This window comes from Salmo salar, chromosome 06 (genome assembly GCF_965601325.2).
Source record: "Salmo salar chromosome 06, fSalSal1, whole genome shotgun sequence".
Taxonomy (NCBI): domain Eukaryota; kingdom Metazoa; phylum Chordata; class Actinopteri; order Salmoniformes; family Salmonidae; genus Salmo; species Salmo salar.
This window is the reverse complement of record NC_138296.1, coordinates 32590355-32615729: the sequence shown is the minus strand read 5'-3', so window position 1 is coordinate 32615729 and position 25375 is coordinate 32590355. Positions and strand designations below refer to the sequence as shown.

The 25375-nt window shown below is 44.0% G+C and overlaps 1 protein-coding gene and 1 long non-coding RNA gene across 5 annotated transcripts; both read right to left on the bottom strand.

Moving 5' to 3' along the window:
* Window positions 1-1736: 1736 nt before the first annotated feature.
* Window positions 1737-24727, bottom strand: LOC106601541 (mediator of RNA polymerase II transcription subunit 25). 4 transcript variants are annotated; one of them, XM_045720214.2, is made up of 20 exons: window positions 24554-24727; window positions 23555-23682; window positions 23419-23464; window positions 23178-23302; window positions 21519-21617; window positions 19834-19954; window positions 19549-19705; window positions 19331-19458; window positions 19146-19221; window positions 18577-18851; window positions 18350-18448; window positions 17123-17208; window positions 16942-16999; window positions 16742-16849; window positions 16187-16360; window positions 13320-13433; window positions 13054-13125; window positions 3141-3311; window positions 2794-2914; window positions 1737-2268 (listed from the first exon to the last, which is right to left on the bottom strand). In XM_045720214.2, exons 2-20 carry the CDS (start codon window positions 23677-23679, stop codon window positions 2162-2164), a joined length of 2262 nt encoding a protein of 753 aa, XP_045576170.1. In that variant the 5' UTR covers window positions 23680-23682; window positions 24554-24727; the 3' UTR covers window positions 1737-2161. The 4 variants fall into 4 exon arrangements, with proteins under 4 accessions (XP_045576170.1, XP_045576171.1, XP_045576172.1 ...); XM_045720215.2 differs by having other exon boundaries at window positions 17123-17205; XM_045720216.2 differs by having other exon boundaries at window positions 19146-19194.
* Window positions 11038-13047, bottom strand: LOC145879825 (uncharacterized). The gene is made up of 2 exons (XR_014392637.1): window positions 12500-13047; window positions 11038-12285 (listed from the first exon to the last, which is right to left on the bottom strand). It is a non-coding gene; the product is annotated as an uncharacterized LOC145879825 (long non-coding RNA).
* Window positions 24728-25375: the final 648 nt, after the last annotated feature.

Below are 25375 nucleotides of genomic sequence, written 5' to 3'. Positions count from 1 at the left end.
CCAGGCCCTATAAACACCCAGGTTCATACAATGGCCCACTGTCCCCTTGACAACCAGGACGGACAGACCACAGCTAGAGGAAGTGTCAACAGTCCCATTCAATAACATAGGCAAAGAGCTAGGTCACATCTGCTCTAACAACTCAATATATATCACAACAAAATCATCATACTTTACTTTTAGTCTCATGCGTACTATTCTGCTACTTCCCTGCTCATATGGAAAAAGCAACATTTCAAAGACATGTTGCTGGCATTAAAGGACACGCAGTGATGTCGAAATACGGAGAGACTAACTCAGCCCATTAGAAAGAGAGAAGAGAAAGGGGAAGGGAGAGAGAAAGAGAGTGTGAGAGAGAGAATGTCAGCTCACAGGGTCGTCCAGTGATGGAAGGAGGGAGGCAGATGAGAGATGAACACCAGCCACTGGGGGACTAGTCAGTGTCTCGGTCTTTCCGTCTGTGTGAGTACGTGAGGGAGAGGTGGAGAAAAAAAGCTTAGAAACAAGAACCCAGTGTCATGGTATCTAAGCAACCATCTCCATCTCCCTGGTGACAGGGACTGACATCACTTCCCGTCTGTGCATCTGCACAGGGCTAACAATGTGTTGGTCTGTGGGGTAATAAGGTTCAAGTGTACATAATGTTTTGTTTTTCAGCATGTGTATACAGCTCACTGGACTGTGTGCAGTTAGTACAGGTGTCTGTATAATACACGCTACAGGATTTATTGCCAACAATATTTAATGGATGAGTTGAGTTATGTGAGTGTCTGCAATGTGTATGTGTGTGCAGTGTGAAGCTCATTTTGGGCACATATGTGGACACTGCCATGTGCGCATGCGGTCAGCCGGATTGTGCATTATGCCAGGGAAAACATGGCCAAGCGACGCCATCTGGTAGAACTACTTGGCACAGGAGGCCTCGGTATGGTTCCACAACATATTGGAGTAGTTAGAATTAACACTGACACCATTTGGCAGAAACACACTTCAAACTATATATCGGTGTGTCTATTTTAGTCATTCTCACACACTGCTGTAGTGTTAATACACACATTCAGACAGACTACTGTCAGAAAGAGTTGGATAACAGGCATTCGGGCACAGATCAATCTATGTCAGGCCTCTCCAACCCTGTTCCTGGAGAGCTACAGTCTTGCAAGTTTTTGCTCCAGCTAATTATTAGAATCAGGTGCGCTAGATTAGGACTGTAGTGAAAACCTACAGGACGGTAGCTCTCCAGGAACAGGACTGTAGTGAAAACCTACAGGACGGTAGCTCTCCAGGAACAGGGCTGTAGTGAAAGCCTACAGGACGGTAGCTCTCCAGGAACAGGACTGTAGTGAAAGCCTACAGGACGGTAGCTCTCCAGGAACAGGACTGTAGTGAAAGCCTACAGGACGGTAGCTCTCCAGGAACAGGACTGTAGTGAAAACCTACAGGACGATAGCTCTCCAGGAACAGGACTGTAGTGAAAACCTACAGGACGGTAGCTCTCCAGGAACAGGACTGTAGTGAAAACCTACAGGACGGTAGCTCTCCAGGAACAGGACTGTAGTGAAAACCTACAGGACGGTAGCTCTCCAGGAACAGGACTGTAGTGAAAACCTACAGGACGGTAGCTCTCCAGGAACAGGACTGTAGTGAAAACCTACAGGACGGTAGCGCTCCAGGACAGAGTTGGAGAGCCCTGGTCTATGTGTACACTCACTTTTAAAAAGGACTCTACACATTGGTTGGCTCCTTGACAAAATGTATCTATTTCATCTCAATAAAACAACGTAATATAGCTCAAAAACACAACTTCAGAAAAAGTTAAACCTCAATAAAAAAGACATTTCATATAAACAATTAAATGAATGTAAAACAGGTTTCCATACAAGCACACAACAGTAATGAACACTGTCCTCCCATTGGGTTGGCTTCATTAGGTGTGTGATAGGGTGTGTGTTTGTGTGCATATGCATGAGTGTGTGCTTGCATGTCCTTCCCTCATCATCTCCAATAACTCTACAGTACAAACTTTTGATATAAAATAAGAAAAAAAAAAAAAAAAAAAAAAGCCAGAGAAGAAACTAGGAAAACTACATCTCCCAGTCTGCCCCCATGATGAAACTGAAAATGTTGGTTGCTGGGGGATATAGTCTTTTTGGGTCCAAACTCAAATAAGGTCCATGAGAATCTCGTCCTCCATGACGGAAGACACCTGGGGCATCCCGGGGGGCTGGGCTCCAGGGCCCCTCTGACCAGCAGCCATCATCATCTGACCTGAGAGGGAGAGAGAGAGGAGAGAGTTAACCTGGGACAGCAACGTGCATTGATGACATTATCATAAACAGTGCTAATAAACTACAGACTAACTACTGTTGAGTTACAGGTAGAGTCAGCGACGCACGAAGTAAACAGCATTATCGAGCAGCCTTGAGCAAAAACCAAGAATGTGAAGTGCGAGTCTAAACTGCTCAGCTATTAGGTTGCAGCAAAGGGCACCATGCACATACTCTATGAGACAGCATCACTCTAATCTGTGACATCCTCAATTCATCCTGCTGCTGGTGTCAACACCATATAGCCCAGTCTCAGTCTGATAACCATAGGCACAGATGGGAGAGATATGTTCAATCAGCCTCCCTTTTGAATTTAGCAGTTTACACACAAAAGGTCAAATCATTAGGAAACAATTGTTTCCTAATGACAGATAGCATTCTAAAGCCAATCCTTGCACTGATGTCTAGCTCCAAACTGTCTTCACAGTGTGTGATGTGAGTGAAAGGGTCCACGGCTGTAGCTAACCTGCCAGGGGCTGTCTCCACTGGGCCTGCATTTGGGGGCCCGCTCCTGGAGTAGGGTGGACCAGCTGCCCTCCCAGCCCCTGGTGAGGCATCATGCCCTGCATGTGACCAACACCACCCTGCTGAGAGACAGGAACACAACACCTAGGTTACCATCAATCATTCAGTAGGTAGGACCTTCATTCTTATATCCTTTATCATTAACCAATAGAGACAAGTATTACATATTTAGAAGCCTTTCTAGAGTGTGCAGTGGTGATCTAGCCCTGGCTACAAGACGATGCACTATAACAAATGTATTTCATGAATGACGGTCAAGGCTGGTAGAGTTAACTGTTGTGTTCTTACTGGCTGCTGTTGGCTGAGGAGGAGACTGCGCAGCTGCGGATTGGCTCCTGGGTTTGGTAGGCGGAGCATGGCACCCTGGGGTGGGGCCTGTCCACCCTGAGCGACCTGGTTGGTCGGAGCACCGGTGACAGGCGGCTGCTGATTAGGTGCGCCGGATGCTCTCATCGTCATCTGCATGAGAAGCAGAGTCGAAGAGGTTTAGAAGAAGGTTGGAGAGATAAGAGGACTAAGTAGAGAGACTTTAAATACAGTGCCTTCAAACAGTATTCACACCCCTTCCCTTTCCATATTTTGTTGTGTTACAGCCTGAATTTAGATTTAGTGTCACTGATCTACACACAAAATTGAATGTTGTTTGTATAACATTTTAGAAAAAAAAAAATAATCTAAACTGAAAAGTCTTGAGTCAATAAGTATTCAACCCCTTTGTTATGGCAAGCCTAAATAAGTTCAGGAGTAAAACTTGGCTTAACAAATCACATAATAAGTTGCATGGACTCAATGTGTGCAATAATAGTGTTTAACATGATTTATGAATTACTAGACCATCTCTGTACCCCACACATACAGTACAACCATCTGTAAGGTCCCTCAATCGAGGAGTGAATTTCAAGCAGATTCAACCACTATAGAATAGCTATCTTCAAAGTAATGACTCGGGATGTCGGGTTTGAAATGAAAGCTTCTTTTAGTAATAATATTGGTTCATGTTACATTTATCAACTTTAGATTCTACAAACAATAAAAGTAAGTCGCTAGCGAAAAGTCAGGATAATCACTTGACATAACTGGCGCGATCTCTCTCTACCCCTTGTCGTAAGGCATTCTGGAACTTGCAGTCAAAAGCGTAATCCAATACAACAAAATATGTATGTAGTTCTCTCAATCTCCAACACACAAATTCTAATATAATTACATATGTAAATAACTAATTAAAATATCTTTAGATACAGCTCAATGAATTAACTTAAACATTAACTCTGTAAACCATTAAAGTTACAACACCCCCCCCCCCATGAACAACTGTGTTCATCTAAATCTCTAGGCAGTATATCAATTGAATAGGTCTCCTCAACAAAGTCCCTGGAGCAGTACGAACTGAACATGACCTAACTAGGCCATCTCGGCCTGGAAACAGTTCCTCAATCTTTCCTAGTTTCCGGGTTTGTCTGGGTGTGCCATCTTCTCCAATGAGTACAACGTCACCCGCTTTCAGTGGGGTGGGCTGTGGTGTGTCACAGCGGTGTGCTGACTTTAGATCCAGCAAGTAGTCTCTTCGCCAACTGTTCCAGAAGCTGGTCACAAGTCTCTGCCTGTACTTCCATCTGCGTGTCATTTCCTCCTTGTTTAGCGTTGGGTGTTGAGTGTCAGCTGGAAATGGCTTTGGAGGCAAAGAGGTTATTCTTTTACCCACCAGGAAAGTGTGCTGGGGTCAGGGGTTGTGGTTCATCCACTTCAATGTGCACAAAGGTCAGAGGCCTAGAATTTAGGATGGCTTCAACCTCTGTCAGGACTGTGCACATCTCTCAAAAGTTAAGTGAAGCTCTCCCAAGAACCTTTCGCAGGCATGTTTTCACTGACCTGACGAGTCTTTCCCAGAATCCGCCCCACCAGGCTGCTCGCTCGTCGATGAACCTCCAGGTGATGCCCCTTTCTGAGAAGAACGCCAAGAGTTGGGGCTCTTTGATTGCCTTCCACAGCTCTTTCAAGTCCTGATCAGCTCTCTTGAACGTTTTTTTGCATTGTCTGAGTAGATTACCTTACATAATCCTCTCCTTGAGATGAATCTTTTTAGAGCCAACAGGAATGTCTCTGTTGACTGATCTGAGACCAGTTCCAAATGCACTGCTCTGGTTACAGCACAAGTGAACAGTGCAATGTATGACTTCTTCACAGAACCATTTTCTTTCACGTAGAGTGGTCCTGCAAAATCCACACCTGTGACTTCGATTGGTGGGGATTCAGTTATTCTGTCTTTTGGTAAAGGCACAGTGACCTGCTGTCTGGCCCTTGCCTTGAATCTCTTGCACACTATACATCTTGCCACTGTGCTCTTGACTAGCTGCCTAGCACGCAAGATCCAGTATCGCTCTCTGATTTGTACTAGAGTGTCTCTTGCTCCAGAATTCATGGTGGTACTGTATCAGCATTTCTGAGTATCTGTACTTGTTGGGCAGAACCCATGGGTGCTGCTCTCTGAATGTGAAGTTGGACTGTTGCAGTCTTCCTCCTACACTGAGTAGTTCGTGTTCGTCCAAGAACGGTTTCAGTTCTCTGATTTTACAGTCATCGTTTAGGCTTTTTCCTGCCTTCAGTAGTTTGATCTCCTGTCCAAAACTCTGTTGTGTTACCTTGATCCAGTACTTTTCTGCATCGAACAGTTCGTCAGCAGTCAGTTCACCTTGCATCTTTATGTTTGTACGAGCATTGGCTATGAATCTCTTTATCCAGGCGGTGACTCTGAACACTTTTCAGTTTGCTGTACCTTTCGAGCTCCAACACAGGTTCAGTGATGTCTGTGCTGTTTGCTGCGAAGTTGTACAGTAACCTGGCAACTGGACTTGAGTTCTGTATTTACCTCTTCTGGAACCTTGTTATCATCAGTCTCCTCGGCCTGATTGGGTGATGTCAGAATTCTGGGTCCATTCCACCATAGCTCGCTCTGTGTCAAGTTTCGAACAGTTTGTCCTCTTGTAGGGAGGTCGGCTGAGTTAGTTTTCCCTTCAATACGTGACCATGACTCTGGATTGGTCAAGGACTGGATCTCGGTCACTCTGTTCGCGACAAACTGTTTCCATTTCTGAGCTGAGCTGCAAACCCAATGCAGCACGATCATCGAGTCTGTCCACATCTTGATTCGTTTTTCTTCCATTTTCAGTGTGGTCATCAGGTTGTTTGCTAGTCTCGCTCCAATCACAGTTCCCATGAGCTCCAGGTGTGGCAGCGTCATTTTCTTGAGTGGGGCTACGCTGGACTTGGATGCGACTAGACTTGTTTTTTCCCTGTCTTGTGATTCACCTTGCAAGTAAGCTACTGCACTGTAAGCCCTTTCACTTGCATCACAGAACACGTGTAGTTTCAGGGTGTGGCTGTTCTGTGGCCGCATGTCTGTCTGTTCTGTACCACCTTGGCATGGTGAGCTGGTGTAACTGGGGTAGTTCTGAACACCACTGTTGCCATTCTCATGTCAGATCAGGTGGTAATTCTTCGTCCCAGCTGAGTCCCCTCTCCCACATTTCCTGGAACTTGCACTTGATCCTGATGGTGAAGGGGGTCAGGAAACCAAGAGGGTCGAAGATACGTGCAGACGACTGCAGAACACTTCTCTTTGTGTTTTCCCTTTGCTTTAGAATGCTTAGTAGCGGCCTGAGGTCAAACACAAAGTCATCTGTTTCCGGTCTCCATACTAAACCTAAAACCTTCAGCACTCCTTGTGTTTCTAGCATCAACGGGTGGTCAGTTGTCGTACTCTCCTCCAATTTTGTTTTCAATTCAGGAGAGTTGGTCATCCACTTGCAGAGGTCCATGCCTGCAATCGACAGCATTCGCTTTGCAGTTGTTGTCACAAGGTAAGCCTCTTCAACATTGCGTGAACTTGCAATGAAGTCATCTACATAGAGTGACTCTCTCGGTATCTCTACAACTTCTGGTTGTTCTGTTTCATATTGTTTCAGGTGCTTCCTGATTGTAGCTGCCAGCAAGAATGGACTTGGGGAAGCTCCAAATACCACTCTTTTCATCCTCAGCACCTCTTCAATTTCTCCCCTTGGTGGGCCTGTGAGCCATAGAAATCTCACGGCGTCTCTGTCTCGCTCTGCTAGGGATATCTGCAGGAAAGCCTTCTTGATGTCTGCCATGAATGCGATCTCATGTAGTCTGAACTTTATCAGAACGCTGAGCAGATCCGGATTCAGGTTCGGTCCTGTGAGTAGACAGTCATTGAGGGATGGACAGCCATCTTCATGGTACGAGGCATCAAACACCACTCTCAGTTTTGTCGTCACCTTATCTTCTCGGAGTACTGCATGGTGAGTTAACCTCTCTAGGGTAGGGGGCAGTATTTAGACGGCCGGATGAAAAACGTACCCAAATTAAAACGGCCTACTACTCGGGCCCAGGAACTAGAATATGCATATTATTAGTAGATTTGGATAGAAAACACTCAGAAGTTTCTAAAACTGTTTGAATGATGTCTGTGAGTATAACAGAACTCATATGGCAGGCAAAACCCTGAGAAAAATCTAACCGGGAAGTGAGAATTCTGCTGCTTGTAGTCCTTTCAAGTCCTTGCCTTTCTAACAGAGTGAGTTAGTGTTCATTTTGCACTTCCTAAGGCTTCCACTAGATGTCAACAGTCTTTAGAGAGTTATTTGAGTCGTCTATGATGAACAGAGACAGAATGAGAAGGCTGAGAAGTTGGTGAAGAATGCGACGCGTGTTCATGCGAGAGGTAGCTCCACGTTCCAAAATGTTTTTCAAGACACTGGTTTCGTCCGGTTGGAATATTACTGAATCTTCACGTTCTAAAGGCCCTAAAGATTTATGCTTTACAACGTTTGACATGTTTGAACAAACGTAAATAGATTTATTTTTTTTACTTTTCTTCGTGACATTTTCCTCGCGCGTCCTACATTTGGAGTAGCTGAACGCGCGAACAACAAGGAGCTATTTGGACATAAATTATGGAGTTTATCGAACAAAACATTTATTGTGGACCTGGGATTCCTGGAAGTGCCTTCTGATGAAGATTACTAAAGGTAAGCGAATATTTCTAGTTTTATTTATGCTTTTAGATTACTCAAAAATGGCGGCTATCTGTATTGCTTGATGTCTTTTTCTGAGCGCAGTACTCAGATTATTGCAAAGTGTGCTTTCCACGTAAAGTTATTTTGAAATCGGACAACGTGGTTGGATTCAGGAGATGTTTATCTATAATTCTTTGAATAACAATTTAATATTTTATCAAGGTTTATGAATAGTATTTTTGTAAATCGGTGTGCTGATCCACCGGCAGTTTGAGTCAAAATATTTTCTGAACGTCACAAGCCATTGTAAAATGCTGTTTTTGGATATAAATATGAACTTGATCGAACAAAAAAATGCATGTATTGTGTAACATGATGTTCTAGGAGTGTCATCTGATGAAGATCATCAAAGGTTAGTGCTGCATTTAGCTGTGTTTTGGGTATTTGTGATGCATGCTAGTTGCTTGGAAATGGCTGTATGTTTTTTTGCGTCTATGTACTCTCCTAACATAATCTAATGTTTGGCTTTCGCTGTAAAGCCTTTTTGAAATCGGACAACGTGGTTCGATTCAGGAGAAGTGTATCTATAAAATGGTGTAAAATAGTCCTATGTTTGAGAACTTTGAATTATGACATTTTGTGGTTTTAAATTTGGCGCTCTGATTTGTCACTGGCTGTTGAATAGTGTGGGACGATTTCGTCCCACATCCCCTAGAGAGGGTAAGTAGTATTTTACATTGTCTGCGCTTGATGCGTTGTCCTTGGGCACGTCCTCTGCCATATCCTGTTGTAAGTAGTTCTCTACGACTTCATTGTATCTGCTGTACAACGTCACATCCTTCTTCAGTCTTTTCTTCAGACCTTCAAACCGTTTCTTGGCGATTCTATAGTCGTCTTGGAGTTCTGGCATTTCTCGTTTCTATGGCAACTCCACGTGGTATCGCCCATCTTTGAAGGTGGTTGTTTCCTCGAACTTCTGTAGAGCCTCGTTTTCCTCTGGGTTCTGTGTTTTCTCGCTTATAATACCCAGAGACTCAAGCTCCCAGAATGCATGCAGTTGTTTGGAGACTAGTGTGTCTTCAAGTGGGATGAACATGCAGGTTGCCTCGGCAACACTTGACATGGACACGGGTCCCAGCACCAACCACCCAAAGGTGCTCTCTAAAGCAACCAGCGTCTCCGTCAGTCGCTCCACTCTGCCTGATACTATCTGCCAGTAGTAGTCTGCTCCCATCAGGACAGAGAGTTCAGGATCATTGTCATCTCCTGGAAAGTCTGCGAGCTGCAGTCCCTTTCTATTGAGCTCATGTTGAATCTGTTCACCAGGAACCTTCATCACAGCTGTGCACACTTGTGGGATTTCAATTGCCTCTCTCTCTATTCTCTGCTGTTTGTCCCAGACATTCTCCAAGATGACTTTCACTGTGTTGCGTTGGGGCGTTGCTGGAGCAGAGGGGCCAAACGTGTGAAGAGTGAGTGCCTCTTGTCTGATTACTGGTAGCTTCAAGCCCTTCACAAGGTTTTCATGTATGAAGCTTCTCTGACTGCCTCCATCTAGGAAGCAACGAGCTATCTTCCTGTCCGATGGGCCTTCTACCCATGCCTTTGCCGTTTGTAGCAACACAGTGTTCTGTCCATCTGGTTTCATCTTCACCGGATGGGGAATAACTGAGGAAACAACAGCATCTGCAATAACAGTAGGGACTGCATACAGCCAGCCAGAAGGAACAAAACTGTCTATTCTGTGACAGTGCAGACCACAAATCAGAACACTGCCCTGACCACAATATTGCTACACACAAAGAGAAACTAAAGAAAATGTGAAGATGCTTTTTATGTTTAGGACAGAAACACATTACAGAATTTTGCTATGTGTTTCTGTCCTAAACATAAAAAGCATCTTCACATTTTCTTTAGTTTCTCTTTGTGTGTAGCAATATTGTGGTCAGGGCAGTGTTCTGATTTGTGGTCTACACTGTCACAGAATAGACCGTTTTGTTCCTTCTGGCTGGCTGTATGCAGTGCCACAGCAGATGGCATGTTGGGTCTTTTTGTTTTCATTTCATTGGAGGAGCATGACTTGTTCCATGGTTTGCTCTCTTTCTGTTGGTTGCATGATCTTGTCATTTGTAGCGCTCTCTCCCTGCTCTGAACCTCCTTCTGTAGGAAACTGACGATCTCAGCCACTTTCCATTTATCATCTACTCCCCTCTGATGACTATAGTCAAGAGCTATGTCCTCTGGAATCATCTGCAGTAAGATTGGGCATAGTAGGCTTCCATAGGTTTCTGACACTACACCCAGTGATTCCAAGCTCCTAATCTGAATTTCACATTCATCATATAGCTGCCTCAATGCATTTAAGTCAGAGGATTTCTTCACAGGAGTGAGATTCAGCAGCTTTGACATGTGAGCACTAATCACAAGATCTTTTTCCTTCCAAATCTGCTCTTGAGCAGAGCGATTGCGTCATCATAATTACTGTCTGTTAACATCAGTCCTGCTACTGCCTTTGCAGCTGGTCCAGTGAGGGATGTTTTCAAATATGTCAACTTTTCTTTATTACACAGTGAATCATTGTTGTGGATAGCGGTCTCATACTCGCTCCAAAACTCCTGCCACATAATGACATCTCCATAGAATTTTTCAATAATCAACTTTGGGTGCCTTACTGATTGTCTCTGTGATGTTTGAGTTAGCGTCACTCACCCGTGCTGGCAGTGGATTGAGGTCCTGTTTTTTATTTATCACTCGTTGTGCACGGCTCTTCAGCATGATAACGCGCTTTTTGTAATCCTCCGTGCATGCAATCTCCACCTCCAATCCGTCCAATGGCGTTAACTGTTCAATTCCACGATCAAGTTCAAACAAACTGTCCTCCTTAGTTGATAGCAATTCCAACAATGTACTCAAGTGATCGGTATCCGAATTTGACTGGGTTATTTCCACGTCAATCTGATTCAAAATCCGTGTTGTGGCACCTCGAATGGTACCCCGCTTTCGTCTCATTCTTTCTGCTTCATGCCGACGTTCCTCCTCAGCCATTTCAGCCGCTTCATCCCTACAATCTTCGTCGCAGCTCATACTTTTCCCGGGTTTCGGCACCAAAATATAGAATAGCTATCTTCAAAGTAATGACTCGGGATGTCGGGTTTGAAATGAAAGCTTCTTTTAGTAATAATATTGGTTCACGTTACATTTAACAACTTTAGATTCTACAAACAATAAAAGTAAGTTGCTAGCGAAAAGTCAGGATAATCACTTGACATAACTGGTGCGATCTCTCTCTACCCCTTGTCGTAAGGCATTCTGGAACTTGCAGTCAAAAGCGTAATCCAATACTAACCAATACAACAAAATATGTATGTAGTTCTCTCAATCTCCAACACACAAATTCTAATATAATTACATATGTAAATAACTAATTAAAATATCTTTCGATACAGCTCAATGAATTAACTTAAACATTAACTCTGTAAACCATTAAAGTTACAACAACCACAAAGACCAAGGAGGTTGTTCAATGCCTCACAAAGAAGGGCAGCGATTAGTAGATGTGTAAAAAGAAAAGCAGACGCTGAATATCCATTTGAGCATAGTGAAGTTATTAAATCGGCTTTGGAAGGTGTATCAATACACCCAGTTACTACGAAGATACAGGCGTCCTTCCTAACTCAGTTGCCGGAGAGGAAGGAAACTGCTCAGGGATTTCACCATGAGGCCAATGGTGACTTTAAAACAGTTACAAAGTTGAATGGTTGTGATAGGAGAATGGAAACCTGTACAGCAGGGATCATAAACTAGATTCAGCCGCGGAACGATTTTTTCTTCAGCGGACGGTCAGGGGGCCGGAACATAATAACAAATCATTTGTAGACTTCAAATTGACCGCAAGAAGCCAAAACAGATATAATATTTGACTAAAATATAATCATTTCAAACCTTGCTTACATTTGTACACAATCACATATATCTCTCTATTATACATTGGAATACTTTGGAGATTTCAAAAATTAAAAACACTTGGCGCTGATTTGCTGGTGTTTTTTCAGTCTTATGTCCAACAGAATATATTCCAAAACATGCATCCTGTTTGCAACAAGGCACTTAAAATGTGACAATTTTTTTTTACACTTTTTGTCCTGAAAACAAAGCGTTATGCTTGGGGCATATACAACACAACACAACACATGACTGAGTACCAGTCTTCATATTTTAAAGCATGGTGGGGCTGCATCATGTTATGTGTATGCTTGTCATCGGCAAGGACTAGGGAGTTTTTTGGGATAAAAATAAATGGAATACAGCTATAAGCACAGTCAAAATCATAAAGGAAAACCTGGTTGTCTTCTTTCCAACAGATACTGGGAGAGGAATTCATCTTTCAGCAGGACAATAACCTAAAACACAAGGCCAAATCTACACTGGAGTTGCTTACCAAGACGACAATGAATGTTCCTGAGTGGACGAGTTACAGTTTTGACTTAAATTGGCTTGAAAATCTATGGCAAGACTTGAAAATGGCTGTCTAGCAATGATCAACAATCAACGTGACAGAGCTTAAAGAATTTTAAGAAGAATAATGGGCAAATATAGTACAATCCAGAAACTTACCCAGAAAGACTCACAGCTGTAATCGTTGCCAAAGGTGCTTCTTCAAAGTATTAATCAGGGGTGTGAATACTTAGGTTAGAGATATTTCTGTACTTCATTATCAATAAATTTGCTAACATTTTTAAACACATTTTCACTTTGTCATTATGGGGTATTTGTGTGTAGATGGGTGAGAAAAAAAAAGTATTTAATCCATTTTGAATTCAGGCTGTAACACAACATGAAATAAGTCAAAGGGTATGAATACTTTCTGAAGGCACTGTACATATGATTCATTGGAATGGTGTACCGGGTTCACTTTAAAAAGAGACAGGCCGAATGTAACAATGTAACTCACTGAACCCAGAACATGCTGGGCTGGCTATATTGGTAGCAGTGAGCACCCATCGAGACAGTGTGAGAGAGTAGCCAACACATGCAGAGAGGAGAGGAGCTGCTCACCATCCAGGCAGGTGCCAAAACGAGCACAGGGAGAATTTGTCTGGTAAAGTTCAGTGCATTTTTAAAAATGTATTTTGGGTGAGAGTTTTTGTGTATATGTGTGTGAGTCTCACCAGGTTGGCCTGTCTCTGCTGTTCCTCCATCAGAGTGACCTGACTAACAGAGGGCATGCCCACCACCACAGACTGAACAGAGGAGAGAGAGAAGAGGAGGAAGAGGAGGTGCAGAAGGGGAGGAGATGAAAGTCATTGCGGGACATGCAGTCATTGCGGGACAATAGAAACAGGAGATGCAGACAAGAGGAGAGTGTGAGGGGGGAAGGGAGAGGGAGGAAAGGAGGAGTGCACAAGCTGAGACACCACAGGATTAATCACAGTACCTGCTGCTGCACGTTGCCATGGGAGACAGGGATGGGCCCCTGCGGCCGGTTGAGGAAGTTCTGATTGGGTTGAACCTGGCCAGGTGGCCCTGGCATCGGCCCTCCTGAACCTAACTGGAGAAGAGAACCAACAAGGTTACTTTTCTAGTGTAAGGTTTACATGTGTAACCAACATCCCTATAACTGTGACACATACTTATAATGGTATTCCTGCCTATCCTGTCTAATCCTGGCACTGGATGAGACAACACCACCATCTACGACATGTGTCAAACTCAAGGGCACAAGACGGTTCAATCCTGCCTGCAGTTTTTTGAATCTATAACATTTTTTCGGGGGAAAACCAATCTCAATTGACATTGCAATGACTAAAACCAAAGCAAAACTGTAGAAATTATAATCGACCTACATTTATAGTCTCTTCACTCTGTCCAGTTCGCTAACAGTCATCGAAAGCTAGACAGTCAGGGAGCACCTAAAATTCCAAAAGTGATGGAGGAATATTTTCGCACATTTTTACGGCAAGGAAATATTACCCATTTGAAGTGCGGCCCTCCAGACCTCAGTGAAGACAGAATGTGGCCCACGGTGTAAATTAGTTTGACAACCCTGATCTAGGATCTGTAGTCTCTCAGGATAAAAGCTGTCCGTCTCCTCTCCTCTATTTTCTCCTCTCTCTTCCCTGTGGACTTCCTATTTAACTCAGCAGCCTGCCTTTAAAACACCCAGAGCACACATTAAAGGCCCAGTGCAGTCAAAACGTGATTTTACTGTGTTTTACACACTGAGGTTGGAATAATACTATGAAAATTATGATAATGCTCTTTAAGTGTCAGAGCTGTTTTAAAAGACCATCTGAAATATTGTTTTGGTGGGTTGGCGTTTTGGCCTACCTGGTGACATCACCAGGCAGTAAATTAGTTAATAGACCAATAAGAGAGAGTTCCAAACCTCTCTGCCAATAACAGCTAGTTAAGTTTTCCCCCCTCCACTCAGACCATTCCCAGACAGCTTAAGAAAATGATCTTTGCTAAGAAGCTATTTTTGACAATTTTAACTAGGGATGTGCATGTATTCAAATAATAGGCCTATTTTAACATTGAAAAAGCCTTTTCTAAATTTCAAATAATTAATAAAACATTTTCTGTATAGTTTTTAATAAAACAAACTTTACAATGTAGTTTTTATGACATGCTCCCAGAAAAAAGAAAAGAGGTATCCTTCACGTGTGTAGCTTGTTATTTATGTTGGCCAATCAAAGCTGCGTAGAGGCTCAATGTGTAGAAAATGTAGTGAGAGTTTACTAATACATGAGAGATAGAATAAAATGATGTAATTAAAAGTTAGCGAAATGAGAACGGGTAGGCTACAGCGAGTTGTTAGCCTAGCTAACTATAGCCGTCTCTCTCTCCCTCCGCTCCTATCTCACATACACCGTCCCCTCTACAGCTGCAGCAATAGTGCGCCAGCCTCTCTCCTTCAGGCAGCAGTGCTCAGGTTAAAGTTTAAAAACCACATGTATTTAGAATATCCAGATATCTGACAAATATTCATGATACTATTCAAATAGTGAAACTATTTCTAACCCCCATCCATAATTAAATACAATCACAGTAAGGTACTTAATTGTTACCCAGAAATGATTTGATATTGAGAGAAAAACAGCTGCATCGGACCTTTAACATCAAGTCATCTGTATGGTTCAGGGAAAATATTCAATTTGGGTCTTTCACGCTTATAAAATCATATCTAAATCACCAGTAACACTATTGCAGAGCCTCGTCTGGAAAAAAATACCCCAAACAACGATCAAATAATTTACATTTTAATTGTGTTAAGATTGCCATAGCAATTGTCTATTATCAATGCAGCTTTGAATATGTAATGTGACACAAGGCAAAAAAAAATGTCTTCATTATAATTTCATGTCTCTGTCTTCTCTAAATACACACGGTCTAACATGTTTTTCACATAAAATTAGCAGCATGAGTAGACAGGCGGCATCAACTATAATGGGAGCAGAAAGGCTGTGAGGATATAAAGTCATGCAGACCACAGGCAGGTTGGATTTGTAACTGAGGCATTCCGTTTCTCTGTCACAAAAAATCTGCACGCTAAATGTTTACCTGAAGGAAAACACGGTATCCTAACGGTTGTTAGAATTGTGTTGGCTGTAATCGAGATCAAACCAGAAATGACAAGGGGCAGTGCTCTCAAACTGGAAAACCTTTTCCGTGGTTAGCGCGTTGGACTAGTAACCGAAAGGTTGCAAGATCGAATCCGCGAGCTGACAAGGTACAAATCTGTCGTTCTGCCCCTGAACAAGGCAGTTAACCCACTGTTCCTAGGCCGTCATTGAAAATAAGAATTTGTTCTTAACTGACTTGCCTAGTTAAAAAGGTAAAAAGATATTTACAAAAATGTACCACCTCATTGGCCCAAGACTGCTCTTGGGAAGCCCTTCCACAGTGCTGGCCTAGTATAGCTCCAGTCAGTAGCGCGTATACTACTCCCCTTTCTCCAGGTTTAATCCCTTCATTCCCTCCTAACTCACAGAGTGGTGCTGCTTGACCTGTCTGTCTGATGCACCAAGCAGTGTTTGTAGCTGTTGATGACCCGTGTCTGTATGACTCACCGAGCGGTGCTGCTGGACCTGTTTGTGGCTGTTGATGACCCGTGTCTGTATGACTCACCGAGCGGTGCTGCTGGACCTGTTTGTGGTTGGTGATGACCCGTGTCTGTATGACTCACCGAGCGGTGCTGCTGGACCTGTTTGTGGTTGGTGATGACCCGTGTCTGTATGACTCACCGAGCGGTGCTGCTGGACCTGTTTGTGGTTGGTGATGACCCGTGTCTGTATGACTCACCGAGCGGTGCTGCTGGACCTGTTTGTGGTTGGTGATGACCTGTCGGATGCCGTTGACGAAGCCGCTCTGGTCGTTGGGGATGAGGCCCATGAAAATCCTCTTCTTGGAGGAGTAGAGCAGCATGAGCACCCGCACCTCACAGGGGGCGCTGTGGGGGAAGTGGACGCACCCCGCCTGCAGCCAGAGGGGGGACATAGGTCAGCACTGTCTGTCAGTCTGTCACAGCCCTCGTCATAGTTCAAGTGATACAAAACCAGTCAACCTGACCTGAATTCAATCGGACCTGGGTAATCTCACAGGCTGCATGCAGTTTTTCTATGACGCCTTGAAAATCTCTGTTGCGTTTACTAAATAATGAGCAACATGGTGCCCCCTCTAGTGTTCTCAGAGTGTAACTGCAGCCTATTTATATCTGCCTAGTCCATCTAGTGCACAATGGAGGGAACTGCTGATGTCTATTGTTGGAGACTCCACTGTATTGAATATTGAGATGGAAAAGGATAGGAACAGATGGCAGCAAAAATAGAGCATGTGAAGCAGAAGAGCTGGACTTACAAATCCAGTGGCCATGATACGATAAAGACCTTTTAGTGACTCCACATCTTTGTTGGTGAAGAGAAACTGAACCATTCTAGAGTTTCTGAAGAGGGGACCGAGTGTTGTCTGGGGAGGGAGAAAGACTTTACTTAGATGTCTGTATTCTCAATGTCATCGAGTAATGTCTGAGAACACACACGCAGAGAGGGTTCTCTCACCAGTAACTGTTGTGGGATCAACTGCATTATGAGCTTCTGTGGCCACTGGTCGGCATTTCTGTCATGAACAACAGGGAACAAACCAATCAGAACTCTCCATACATATAGCAATACACACAATGACCAATCAGTGCAGCTGACACTGGCATGATAACAAAGATAGTTGCAGTGAAACACTCACAGGTTCTCTCCTTGGTTGACTTGCACCTGGCAGGGCAGGGAGCGAGTGAGTTTGGTATTGGAATCCATAGACGAGGCTTTGGGCTTCTGAAGTGATGGATGGAGAGAGGGTGGGGGAGGTAGGGAGGGAGGAGAGGAATGGAGGGATGTTTGGAGAAACGGAAGGAGAGGTTTGGAAGTTAGCATACAGAGTGACCAGGGGGCTTCAGTCCTACACCCAGGGGCACCATTTGAATAAAAACCTCCATGTTAGAAATTACCCAACATGCAAAATAGTGCTGCCAGCGTTCATCTTCAGGGGATCAATAGTTAATCAATCCCAGATTGGTCAGCTCTGCTGCAGTCCCTGTTGACCATTACTACTGCATTGTGTTGGGATTAAAGACCAGATGTATGGGCTCTTTATATGTGTACTGTACAGCATTTGGGAGGACTCTCGTGGATTAGGGGAGACTAAGATATGGAGCCAGCAATATCCTGACCTGAACATTACAAGGAACATATACAAATCTAACCTGAATGCTCCATCTATTGATACGTGACTTCAGATGCACTTTAGTGACCTGTGGCAATACTATGTCTATTGTCTGTGTGTTTGGTGATTTTGTGGTCTAACTGTGTGTTGGTTACAGTGTGAGGGCTTGTTGCACATTGTTGTGTGATAGTTTCATGGTCAACAGGTATCACATTTTTTTGTCATTTAGCAGACGCTCTTATCCAGAGCAACTTACAGTAGTGAATGCATACATTTCATTTCATGCATTTTTTGTACTGGCCCCCCGTGGGAATCGAACCCACAACCCTGGCGTTGCACACACCATGCTGGCGTTGCAAACACCATGCTCTACCAACTGAGCCACAGAAGAAGTAGTCCAAATCAGTCAATACTTAGTGATTATTGATCAAGCCAGGTTTTCAAAAGGCTTGGAAACACAAAGATCTCCAGAGTTGATTAGTATTTTAGATCATTAAAATGCATGTTCCCCTACAACAGGTTCAACCATGTCAAGTAACTCCATCACTTTGACCTGAGGTGAAATCCATCACAAAGGTATAGTATGATTATTCACCTCACAATCAATGACTGTTGATTCAATCAGTTCCAAGCATAGCTTTGTTGCAGACCTTATAACATTTCCTTACAAGGTCAGAGGATGACAAACACACAAATAGAAGACGTATAGACCTCTTCAGCAGCATGTTTACACCAAGTTCTAGTTTCCCTCACCTCTTGCCACTCCAGTACCCCACTCCATGCTACAATCTTATTGGCAACGCCTTGCTGCTGACCCCCAATCGGATTTGCCTGGGCTGCAGACACACCAGGCTATCAGAAGAAAATTAGAGAAAGAGAGAGCGTTAGATGAGAGAAAGACAACTTGACTGGAGGCAGAGAAGTTGAATATTGATGTGGAGTATTGTGGGAAGATGATGCAACATATGGACAGGCCTCACCATGCCAGGCTGTGAGGATGGGGGCGTCTGCTGATTGGCTATGGGCTGCTGCTGCTGAGGGGGCACCGGCTGCTGCTGATTGGGCTGTGGTTGTCCTGGTGGCTGGACTTGTTGCTGCTGCGGGGGAGGGGCTTGTTGCTGAGGCAACATGGGTGTGGAAACTGTGGTGACTGTGGATAGGCTGGGCTGACTGGAGGGAGCCAACTTCACTCCTGCTACAGATGGGAGAGTTGACTGACCGCTGAATGGGGGACCAGGATTGACCATGCCTGGGACTGGATGGGGGATGCCAAAAAAAGACAAGGTAACATACATAATAGACCCCTCATATTCAAATCTGGACCTCGAAGCCAGTTCCGTATTGTCCCCCCCCCCCCATTCTAACCATCTAATCAGGGACTGATTTCGACCCGGTGCATTTAATTATCAGGTAGAACAGAAAACCTGCAAGCTCTGGACCTCGTAGGGTAAGAGGTGAACACCCCTGTAATAGACTAACAATCAACCTGGGCTGATGATCAACCATACTGGTGACAGAGGATAGAAGAATGCAGGCTATTGGTACTCACAGCGACTCTTCTGGTTGTTGGCTGCCTCTACAGCCATCTGTGCAGCTGCCTGAGCCGCGTTAAGGGAAGGTGGGGGCTGACAGGGCAGCAAGAGAGGGAGAGAGAATACTGTGTCAGCTAAGAGCCTGTCAATCCAATGTTGATGGGCTGGTAAAAGCTGCCAAGTTAAAACATATCTTCAGTACCTGATATGGATGGGCCGTGCTTATTGGTGGAGGAGCCTGCGAGGCGGGACCAAGAGGAGGCTGACTGACAGGCAGGGGTTGAGGGGGTAGAATTGGTTTGAGAGGGCCCGATCCTCCCCCTGATGACACTGGAGAAAGAAACCTTTTAGAATTTGATGGGCCAATACTGACTTCAATCAATCTGTTCTCTGTCAAGTATTTTGAGTGCTGCTCCTCACCAGGAAGTGAGATACCCCTAACCAGGATCATGTGGAAGGGGTCTTGGCTGTAGTCTGGGTGGGGGTCGACTGGTCCCCCGACTGGTGACGCCCTATCGAACAGCGCCCGTAACGCTGGCAGTTTCCGTGGCGACACCACAGAAAAATGAATCCCTCTCTGCGGAAGAGGCACAAGGTTATTATGGGGTATCAGCAGCCATTAATAAGTACACAAGTCACATCATTCCCCAAAATGACAGAGCGTGTAGTCTATACAGGCTCTGTTAGAGGTGCTATGTTACTTACGTCTCTGATGATCTTGACCAGATTGTCTGCAGTGCAGCCCGTATAGCTGACACTCTCCACGGCAGGAAGCAGGTATGGTGGAGAGTTACACAGCAGCACACAGACTTTGTGTGTCTGGCCTCTGATTAATAGAGACAAGAGACATATGCTAGTGTGTGTGTGTGTGTGTGTGTGTGGGATGTGTGTGTCTACTAAACTCAGCAAAAAAAGAAATGTCCCTTTTTCAGGACCCTGTCTTTCAAAGATAATTCGTAAAAATCTAAATAACTTCACAGATCTTCATTGTAAAGGGTTTAAACACCGTTTCCCATGCTTGTTCAATGACCCATAAATAATTAATGAACATGCACCTGTGGAACGGTCGTTAAGACACTAACAGCTTACAGACGGTAGGAAATTAAGGTCACAGTTCTGAAAACTTAGTAAAGAGGCCTTTCTACTGACCGAAAAACACCAAAAGAAAGATTCTCAGTGTCCCTGCTCATCTGCGTGAACGTGCCTTAGGCATGCTGCAAGGAGGCATGAGGACTGCAGATGTGGCCAGGGCAATAAATTGCAATGTCCGTACTGTGAGATGCCTAAGACAGCGCTACAGGGAGACAGGACGGACAGCTGATTGTCCTCGCAGTGGCAGACCACGTGTAACAACACCTGCACAGGACCGGTACATCCAAACATCACACCTGCAGGACAGGTACAGGATGGCAACAACAACTGCCCGAGTTACACCAGGAACGCACAATCCCTCCATCAGTGCTCAGACTGTCCGCAATAGGCTGAGAGAGAATGGACTGAGGGTTTGTAGGCCTGTTGTAAGGCAGGTTCTCACCGGCAACAACGTCGCCTATGGGCACAAACCCACCGTTGCTGGACCAGACAGGACTGGCAAAAAGTGCTCTTCACTGACGAGTCGCTGTCTTGTCTCACCAGGGGTGATGGTTGGATTTGCGTTTATCGTCGAAGGAATGAGCGTTACACCGAGGCCTGTACTCTGGAGCGGGATCGATTTGGAGGTGGAGGGTCCGTCATGGCCTGGGGCGGTGTGTCACAGCATCATCGGACTGAGCTTGTTGTCATCGCAGGCAAAGCTGTGCGTTACAGGGAAGACATCCTCCTCCCTCATGTGGTACCCTTCCTGCAGGCTCATCCTGACATGACCCTCCAGCATGACAATGCCACCAGCCATACTGCTCATTCTACGCGTGATTTCCTGCAAGGCAGGAATGTCAGTGTTCTGCCATGGCCAGCGAAGAGCCCGGATCTCAATCCCATTGAGCACGTCTGGGACCTGTTGGATCAGAGGGTGAGGGCTAGAGCCATTCCCCCCAGAAATATCATGGAACTGCAGGTGCCTTGGTGGAAGAGTGGGGTAACATCTCACAGCAAGAACTGGCACATTTGGTGCAGTCCATGAGGAGATGCACTGCAGTACTTAATGCAGCTGGTGGCCACACCAGATACTGACTGTTACTTTTGATTTTGCCCCCCCCCCCTTTGTTCAGGGACACATTATTCCATTTCTGTTAGTCAGATGTCTGTGGAACTTGTTCAGTTTATGTCTGTGGTTGAAACTTGTCATGTTCATAGAAATATTTACACATGTTAAGTTCGCTGAAAATAAACGCAGTTGACAGGGAGAGGACGTTTCTTTTTTTGCTGAGTTTAGTAATAAAAAAATAACTCACATTTGCTCCCTCATCTTTTTGAAGTCATCAAAGAGCTGCAAGGCCACAGACAGACCCTCTGCGATGAGACTACAGCTCTCTGCTCCTCCTCCCATGAACCTGACAGAGACAAAGTTACACATTGATCAAGGAAGATTAACCTGTTATGGCTAGGGGGCAGTATTTTCACGGCTGGATAAAAAACGTACCCGATTTAATCTGGTTACTACTCCTGCCCAGTAACTAGAATATGCATATAATTATTGGCTTTGGATAGAAAACACTCCAAAGTTTCTAAAACTGTTTGAATGGTATCTGTGAGTATAACAGAACTCAAATGGCAGGTCAAAACCTGAGAGATTCCTTTACAGGAGGTGGCCTGTCTGACCATTTCTTGAACTTCTTTGCTATCTCTATCTTTTACAAAGGATCTCTGCTCTAACGTGACACTTCCTACGTCTTCCATGGGCGCTCAGAGCCCATTAAAAACCTGAATGTCGTCATCCCAGCCCCAGGCTGAAACACATTATCGCCTTTCTCAAGTGGCCGATCAAGGGACTGTGGGCTTAGGCGCGTGCCCTGGCCGCCCCCGTCTTTGTGATTTTTCCTCTGTTTGCCGAAAAGGAGATTCCCGGTCTGAATATTATCGCTTTTTTACGAGATAAATTGCATAAAAATTGATTTTAAACAGCGGTTGACATGCTTCCAAGTACGGTAATGGAATATTTAGAAATTTTTTGTCACGAATTGCGCCATGCGCCCGACCCTGATTTACCATTTCGGATAGTGTCTGGGACGCACGAACAAAACGCCGCTATTCGGATATAACGATGGATTATTTGGGACCAAACCAACATTTGTTATTGAAGTAGCAGTCCTGGGAGTGCATTCTGACGAAGACAACAAAAGGTAATCAAACTTTTATAATAGTAAATCTGATTTTGGTGAAGGCTAAACTTGCCGGGTGTCTAAATAGCTAGCCCGTGATGGCTGGGCTATGTACTTAGAATATTGCAAAATGTGCTTTCACCAAAAAGCTATTTTAAAATCGGACATATCGAGTGCATAGAGGAGTTCTGTATCTATAATTCTTAAAATAATTGTTATGCTTTTTGTGAACGTTTATCGTGAGTAATTTAGTAAATTGTTAGTAAATTCCCCGGAAGTTTGCGGGGGGTATGCTAGTTCTGAACGTCACATGCTAATGTAAAAAGCTGTTTTTTGATATAAATATGAACTTGATTGAACAAAACATGCATGTATTGTATAACATAATGTCCTAGGTGTGTCATCTGATGAAGATCATCAAAGGTTAGTGCTGCATTTAGCTGTCTTCTGGGTTTTTTGTGACATTATATGCTAGCTTGAAAAATGGGTGTCTGATTATTTCTGGCTGGGTACTCTGCTGACATAATCTAATGTTTTGCTTTCGCTGTAAAGCCTTTTTGAAATCGGACAGTGTGGTTAGATAAAGGAGAGTCTTGTCTTTAAAATGCTGTGAAATAGTCATATGTTTGAAAAATTGAAGTTTTTGTATTTTTGAGGAATTTGTAATTCGCGCCACGCCTATCATTGGATATTGGAGCAGGTGTTCCGCTAGCGGAACGTCTAGATATAAGAGGTTAATACTAACAAATCTTAACATGTCCTTCTAAATGGCATGACAAAAACAAATCTTACTGGATGCTGTCAATCCACGAGACAAACTCAAAGGCTGAGCTGGTTGGTGCGTGACACTGGACGTAGGATTCAGGAGCACAGTCCACTGTGTTGAACACAACAAGACCATACTGTGTGCCTCCATACTGAGAGGAGAGAAGAGGAGAAGAGAATTGGCATTGTTGTTCTCATACCTTCTTAAATAAAGAGTAAATAAATAGTAATAACCGTAAGGAGAAAACAAAGTTAAATTAAGACTCACATCTCCTCCAAAGTCTGTCTCTGCTGGAGGACCTCCATTGAAGTACCTGTGATGATGGGACGGACCAAGTCAGGACTCCACAGAGCGATATTGTACATACCCAATGAAGCAAAAAGTACATTTGAAGTCCACTTACTCGATTGCAGGTAGTATGTAATGTTTTCTGAGGGATTCAAAATAGGGGCCGAGGTTTGCAGTTCCTTCGATGACGAACACCACGTCTGCCACTTGATTGGCGCCAGGTTTAATGGGCAGGTCCATGATCTAGATGGAGAAAAAAGTTGACTAGTTGAATCAGTTGCTGGGCCATAACAAAAGTTGCTCTCCCTGTGATTACTGGTTGTGACAGGTATGCATAACATACTGTGATATGTTACCTAGGTTTACGTTATGATAGCTAACTATTTAACAATACATCGCATGAACACTCGATCTTGATAAAACGAAATGCATGGATTAGCAGATGGAAAGTTGTCCATCAGTCCAGAATCAGTTGTCCATATTGAAAAATAACCAAATCAGGCATAGTGCGTTAGGCAGAAGATAGTCGTAAAATGCATAATTGGCTACACTCCTTTGGTCGTTTTTAGCTGGACAACTATAAATAAACGTATACTGATGGACCACGGCTACTGATTATGCTCAGTCAAAGCATCCTAAAGTCACACGTGTGTGTGTGTGTGTGTGTGTGTGTGTCATGACGTCTAGCAACGGAAACCGTTTAAGAACCAAACGGGAGCAAAAAAATAATAATAGCGGGGAGGGTCCTACCTGAATTTGCCTAATAGAAACTATTTTTCGTGGCAAAACGTTTTCCGTTTGGAGTAAACGGTAGAATCGGCGTAATGAACACACCCCCAGTCAGCCAACGTTAGCTTAGCTCCCGCTAACTTTTGTACTTCAATGACCAGCAACTGACATTCACTATAAAGTTATCCAGCTAAAGGTAATGTGGTTAACATTTCAAACATTTTAATAGACGAATATAAAAGCTTTAGTAAGCGAAGTAGAACTTCCCTTAATCGTGGGCATGTACACATTATAGCATTAGCAAGGTGGCAACAAGCCAATGCTAGCCAAAGGATCTCCATCAGCAAATCATTAATTGCGTTCAGCTAGCTAGATGGCTACTCACCTGGCGGTATTTAGCCGTCAGCCAAATAATTGTGTTTTAGAAAGAGGCCAAATACTTAAATTGTACAGTTACTAAAATGAAACCATTGTCATTTTGACACACAAAGTAGGCCGTGCCGAAAACAAACCACTAGTCAAACGTTCTGTTATCGACATCTCAGGCCTGGTTGGGCTTGAAAATTGACCTTAAGGGATGCTCAATCAACAACCGGAGCAACTGATCAAGAACTGATTGACCTCTCTATGGTTGCCATTAGGAACCTAAGCTGTAAGTGACAGTCCTGACAGTCAGTGACAGTCCTATCATTTATACCAAATTGATGACATTTACAGTGAAATTATAGAGACATATAATATATATGAGATATTATTTATTTGCCATATATGCCATACCGCCTTGTTACACCAGAGGTCAGCACAGTCTGCCAGTCATAGAAAATGACTAGGCCTTGAATGCAGTGAGCTGCATGATTTGAGAGACAACAGGCAAGGAAGTGATACATCAGTGATTATAGCCCCCCTTGTCCATGTATCCAGTACATCAAGCATAAACCTATGCGTCCTGTATGTTTACATAGGTTGTTAAATGGGCCTACAGGTTCTGCCTAACCCCCTTGCCAACATAACCTTTTTATAACCAAGACATGTCTCGATCACCTCCTATCCTCTGTGCTGAAACAAGCACATAATTACTGGGGCGGCCTTCAGCGAGCTAACCTGTTATCAAATCAACACAATGCGCCACGAGCGAAACCTGTGATCGGAACGCAACGGGCGCTGTGTTTCTCTCATCCAACAATAGAATCTATTCCCCTGTGGCACT

What these genes read in the sequence shown, in the direction of transcription:
- LOC106601541 (XM_045720214.2), bottom strand. Translation starts at nt 23,679, where the DNA reads ATGGACCTGCCCATTAAACCTGGCGCCAATCAAGTGGCAGACGTGGTG. An exon ending in TAGGGGTATCTCACTTCCTG is followed by an intron (nt 19,459 to 19,548) that starts GTGAGGAGCAGC and finishes TTCTTTCTCCAG; the next exon opens with TGTCATCAGGGGGAGGATCG. An exon ending in GTGGAGACAGCCCCTGGCAG is followed by an intron (nt 2,269 to 2,793) that starts GTTAGCTACAGC and finishes TCTCCCTCTCAG; the next exon opens with GTCAGATGATGATGGCTGCT.